Source organism: Tupaia chinensis, unplaced genomic scaffold, assembly GCF_000334495.1.
Source record: "Tupaia chinensis unplaced genomic scaffold, TupChi_1.0 Scaffold000074_1, whole genome shotgun sequence".
NCBI classification, from domain to species: domain Eukaryota; kingdom Metazoa; phylum Chordata; class Mammalia; order Scandentia; family Tupaiidae; genus Tupaia; species Tupaia belangeri.
The window spans coordinates 1,331,571-1,337,755 of record NW_006159534.1 but is presented as its reverse complement, the minus strand read 5'-3'; the positions used below and the strand labels follow the sequence as shown (position 1 = coordinate 1,337,755).

General features: G+C 43.6%; 1 protein-coding gene across 1 annotated transcript in view; it reads left to right on the top strand.

Moving 5' to 3' along the window:
• The window catches only part of NPHS2 (NPHS2 stomatin family member, podocin), a 35,961-nt gene extending 31,146 nt beyond the window's left edge, over positions 1 to 4,815 (top strand). Inside the window, exons 11-13 of the mRNA XM_027767806.1 lie at positions 636 to 691; positions 2,670 to 2,748; positions 3,891 to 4,815. Coding sequence (XP_027623607.1) covers positions 636 to 691; positions 2,670 to 2,748; positions 3,891 to 4,169 — 414 coding nt within the window. The 3' untranslated portion in view covers positions 4,170 to 4,815. The remainder of the gene's footprint in view (positions 1 to 635; positions 692 to 2,669; positions 2,749 to 3,890) is intronic.
• The last annotated feature ends 1,370 nt before the right edge of the window (positions 4,816 to 6,185 follow it).

The window sequence follows — 6,185 nt, the reverse complement described above, 5'->3', positions numbered from 1 at the left end:
GAGAGATTTTCACTGTAGGGCGCGTGCGCTCGCCAGACAGACAGAGAGAGACATAGAGACAGAAAGCGAGAAATCACCCCCCAGGGGGGATGGTCACGCCGCAATCCCTTCTCCTCCATTCTCCTCCCGGGATCTTGGGCACGCACGCACACGCGCCCGGCGTGAGTTTTAAGCCACCGGGTCCGGGACACGAACTGCGGTCGACTACGTGGGAGTCCAGCGACATAGCCATTACGCTAACTGCTGGTTCCCTCCATTTTCCTCTCTGGATCTTGGGCATGCACACACACATGCCTGGTGTGAGTTTTTATTTTTTAAAAAAATTATTTTGTTTAATTTATCATCATCATGATTATTAGTTTAATTTGACCATAGGCAGACAGAGAGAGAAAGGGAAAGTAGGAAAGCAAGCCTCCAAGTCCGGGACTCAGACTATGGCACAATATCTCTAATTACACACATATTTACTGAGTGGTGCTGTGAAAGTTAAATAACTCTTTCGAGGAACTGTGAAATTACACAAAACAAGCAAGTGATGTCCTTTCAAAGGAAATGTTCTTAATTCAGAACAGTGGCCTTTAGTAATGCATGTGCTCTGTGTCCCCTCACTGACATATAAACTCTCCTTTCCACAGGTCGCCTTGGATTCAGTGACCTGTGTTTGGGGAATCAAAGTGGAGAGAACAGAAATGTGGGTAGGAAGTTAATTGGAAGAATGACATGATATGGGGAAATCATTTGGTTTCATTTAAAAATTTTCACTTGAAAATTATTTTTTATTGTGTACTATAGCCACATTAACAAAAATGTGGAAAAAAGAAACATACTTTTAAATATTTCATAGCCATAATATAGGCACTGTAGCAGTTAAGCAGATTGCTCTCATGACCTTTTCATATGCATTTTAAAATACGTTCTAGATAAAAATCATAAAATGGCCATTTCAAGCATTTAAAACTTGCCAACTCAGTGGTTTTAACATATTTACAAAGATGTGCAACCATCATTAGTAAATTCAAAACATTTCATCACCTCAAAAAAGAAAGACTAGGGACCAGCAGTTGTGTAATGGCTATGTTGCTGGACTCCCATGTAGTCAACCAGGGTGTGAGTCCCGGACCTGGTGGCTTAAACTCACGCCAGGAGCATGTGCGTGCATGCCCAAGATCCAGGAAGGAGAATGGAGGAGAAGGGATTGCAGTGTGGCCATCCCCCCCTGGGGGGGGGGGTGATTTCTCACTTTCTGTCTGTCTCTCTCTGTCTTCTGGCAAGAGCATATGCCCTATAGCAAAAACCTCTCAAAAAAAAAAAAAAAAAAGCCTATTCTTCTTACTATTTTTCTTTCTTTAGGTTTTTGCTGTAGGGCACATGCACTTGCCAGAGAGAGACAGAGAGAGCGAAAGTGAGAAATCTTCCCTGAGGGGGATGGTCACACTGCAATCCCCTCTCCTCCATTCTCCTCCCAGCATTTCGGGCACACATGCACATGTGCTCAGTGTGATGTTTTAGCCACAGCTGGCCATGTGGGAATCCAGCACCTTAACCACCCTGTCCCCTGCTGGCTCTGCCTGTTATTTTTTAAGGGTGTTTTTGTTACTTCCATGAACAAGAGAGAGAGGGATACGCGTTCCCAACAGTGTCTTCATACTTTGATTCACCTTCCAGCTTCAGTCAGCTCTGTTCACGGGTATGTGTGTGCCTGAATATTCAGGGGTCTCTGACTATGAGCCTAGAACCTCCCAAGGTGGGTCTCGCAGTGCCTCGTGTTCCAGCTGTGCCACCATCCAGCCCCCTACAAAGCCTGTACCTATTAAATAGGAACTCGTGTCCCCATCACCATTCAGCCCCTTGCAACCATTAGTTTAGTTTCTGTTTCAATGGCTTTGCCCATTCTCAACGTTTCACATAAATGGACCCATAGAATATGTGGTCTTTTGTGTCTGTCTGTCTTTCCATTTAGAATAGTGTTTTCAAAGTTCATTCATGGTGTAGCATGGATCAGTACTTCATTCCTTTTTATGCTTGAGTAATATTTCATTCCATGGTTCTTCTGCATTTTATCTGCTCACTACTTAGTGGACGTTGGGTTGTTTCCACTTTTTAGTGATAAAAAAATAATGCTACAGTGAATATTTATTTGCAAGTTTTTGTGTGAACATGATCTCATTTCTCTTAGGTGTATTCCTGGGAGTGGAATTACTGGGTCACATGGTAGCTCTGTATTTAACTTTTTGAGGAGAACTGTCCAACCATTTTCCATATATGCATTCTTGATAGTTATAATCAGGGTAAAAAGACAATTTTGTGTCTTTTAGGCAATACTTTAAGTATTGGTCCTGTTTGGTCACAATCTCCTGTAAACATAGATGAATGCTCCTTATCTTTGTTATTAATAGTGTGGCTCTGCAAGGCTGTTTTTCATTATTCAAATTTAATAGTTGAGGCTTGAATTACAACTTAACTGGCAAGAACGATCACAACTTATATGAGGAATAATAAAACCTGCACTTGAAGCACCATCGTCCCGCCTCAGAGGCAGCGGGATTGCACATTCTGTTAAGTCAGGATTGTCTACTCACCATGAATCCATAGGGAGGGCAGCAAGTCCGTTTGAAAGCCCGGGCTCCTACAAGGCCTGCTGCTTGCTCACCACCATCTCTCTCTTCCAGTAAGGACGTGAGGCTGCCAGCTGGGCTCCAGCACTCCCTGGCTGTGGAAGCCGAAGCACAAAGACAAGCCAAAGTGCGGGTGAGCCAGCACTGACTCTCCATTCTCTCACTGAGACCACTCTACAGAGCAGAGACTCCAGAGCAGGCTTGCTGCTCAGGAGAACAGTTCTCTTGACTTCCTTACTTTCCATGTCATCCATCACTAGGCAGTCGGCTTACGTCCCCGCCACTCTATTAACACTGTTCTCTGAAGTATGCTAACAGTCACTGGAACGCTCTCTGAAGCTGCTGGTAACACGGACTACCTCCTTTCCGAATCTTGCCTTGACTCTGTCGCCTTAAAGCATATTCTCCCTGTGCATCATCTCTCTTCTCTGACACTGGCATTGTTCCCTTAGTAGTCTCAGCCCCCTGTCAGCTGTAAGTTAGTGACCTCTGGGTTAGCCAGACCAGTATCCCTAGCTCTGCACAAGTTTCAGAGGGACAGCCATGATCAGGGCTCAGTGCCCTCAACGCCGGAGCCAGGAGAAGGCTATGCGATTCTTTGCCTCCACTCACATAGGCCAGGCAGAAGCAAAGACCTGGATGCCAGCAGCTCCTGAGGATGCCAGTGAGGGCAGGCCAGGATGCTGGGGAAAGGAAAACGAGGAGTGTGGGGAGGCAGGCTCTTTCAGTCAGAGAGGACGTAAAGAAAGAACCCAAATCACGTAAGAGGATCAGTGACTTTGGAGGGTTGAGGAGGGGAGGAATGGGGAATGATGGCTCTCTGAGCAGAGTTGCTTCTAAATCCCTTAGCCTAGACCTCTTTCCCACTTCCAGGTAGCATTTCAGTGCTGAGCTTGGAGCCCTGTCTTCTGAAACACTCATTCCTTTTGCCCAAACAGGGAGTTACCTTTTCATAATTTCATGCCTTTGCCTGGAATGCTGGCCAACCTTTTCTCCATCTGGAAAATCCTACCAATCTTTCGAGGCCCACCAGTTATCAATATAACACGCCTAACACTTGATTTATATTTGCCATAGCTCTTAACAAGTTCTACCTTCAATAATGACTAAGAGTTGGATCTGTCTCCCAGAAAGAAGACTGACTGCTGTCCTGTGTGTAACAGTGCCTGCCACAGCAGATGCCTGGTGCATGTTCGCTGGCTCACACTGCGTAATGATTAAACCTTCACGGAATAAAGAACAGTCACTTCACTTTTCTTCACATCTCTTTTCTAGATGATCGCTGCAGAAGGGGAAAAGGCTGCCTCTGAGTCCCTGAGGATGGCAGCTGAGATTCTCTCAGGCACCCCAGCTGCTGTTCAACTTCGATACCTCCACACCCTTCAGTCTTTGTCCACAGAGAAACCTTCTACTGTGGTTTTACCTTTGCCATTTGATCTGCTAAATTTCCTGTCTCCTCCCAGCAATAAAACTCAAGGAAGCATCCCTTTCCCAAATCACTCCAAATATGTTGAGCCACTAAATCCTAAAAAGAAAGATTCTCCCATGTTATAGGGGGGATAGGGAACGGATAATGTACTGTAAAGGGCCTTCCATCTGAAAGTCACATCCTGAGTAAGTAGTCTATCCTCACACCCTGCCTCCTCTTTGCCATATGGAAATCCCTTATCATGCATGAAGTCACAATGCATGTGTATAAATTTAAGTGGGTGGTGTAATCAGAGTACTTACGAGAATGAGCTTTAGTGACCATTCTACTTTGAAAGGATTGGAAATCTAGATGTGGTTACATTGTGACTCCTGAAAACTAAGTCTAGATGTCCTACAACGACAGCCCGTATTTCTCACACCTAACCCTGATATTTGCACCATAGTGACATTCCTGAGTCAGTGGAAGAAAAAGAGATGTACTTGGGTTAGACATAAAATTTACCTAATTAAAGAATTTAAGAATTATTCTTATGGAGACTCCTTTGTAATTTTTTATTTGGTTTGTTTATTCCATGAGTGAGAGAGAGGTAGAAAGAGAGAGAGAAATAGCACCTCAGGGTGTTGATGCCATAATACCCCTACCTCACCCCCAGCCTTCAGTCAGGCCTAGATCATGGGCTGGCATGAGCCTGGTATACTCCAAGAGGTCTCCAGACTTGAACTAGTAACCTTCCCTTGTGGGTCAGCCTCACAGGGCATCATATTTTATTGCTGCACCACTGGCCCCTATGGAGGTTCCTTTTAAAAATAAATAAATAAATAAATAAAAGAACAAAAGCATGTGTCCAATACATGTTTCTTAAAATCTGAGGAAAAATCGCTATAAATTGGGACCCAAGAATAATATATTTTTGGTCTAAAATTTACCAGCTCATTGACATCTTCCAACAGTAGTAACATTATATTACTGCCATGAAGTATTCTTTTCTTCTACAGACATGTCAACATATTCCAATATATAATTATTATTTTCCATTAATTTTCTTTATACAAATAGAAATGCATATCTACAGAAAATAGTAAGCCAAGCAAATAAGAAAGCATAACTAAGTATATAGCTAATTCTCAATAAACTTAGAAAAAAATCAGTAACACTATAAAACATCACTAACATTACTAAAACAACATGAGGAAAATGTTACTGCTACTGGGAATTTCTGTGTAGCTGGCACAAAGAGATATGGTAGTAACTCACATAGACTTCACTATTTGGTTCTCTCCCCATCAAATTACCTCTTCACTCTCCATATTCTCTCATTATTTTACACTGGAGACGTGTTCTTTTTATTCTTCCATATAACCCTGCACTGTGAACATTTATTTCAATGAGAAAATGCATCTGAAGGGGCCAGCAGGTGGCGTGGTGGTTAAGAGTGCTGGACTCCCACATGGCCAACTGTGGTTTGAGTTCTGGACCTGGCGGCTTGGTTTCTCACTTTCCCTCTTTCTCTTTCTCACTCTGTCTCTCTCTAGTCAAATTAAAATAAATAAATAAAAGTTAAATAATTCTTAAAAAGAAAAAAAAATGCATCTGAGTTACTCACAATGGGCCAAGAAACATTTGTAGCATTTTGGTCTATTGGAAACAGACTATTTTCTGCTTTAAGTAATAGAAACAAGGTCCAAGAGGATGCTCTCCCTATCCTACAGCTTGGGAAGACCAAGGTCAAGAGGAAAATGTAGTCAATGTGTGCTGCAAAGTACCAGAGAAGTGGCCTGACCATGGTCAAGTCAGTGGGATCAGTCATGTGAATGGGAACAGATCTCTGGGGTAGAATCTCCTGATACCCAGGGGTGTGGAGTCACCGTGGATGTGTGGTGAAGAACCAGTCTGGTAGATGAGGTGTTGCCCACCAAACTTTCTAATGTTCCCTTCGTACACTATGGCATGCACCTAAAAACATCATCACCCAGCTCCACAGGGACACAGAACACACTGCCACTTAGATTGGGGGCTGGGACAAGAGTGGGATGAGGTCAACCAGTCTCCTTTCTACTGGAAGGCCAGGGCACTTTCTAGAGATGAGGAGGGCATAGCCCTTGCCTGGACATCAGAGCACAGGGCAGCTGATTTCCCAT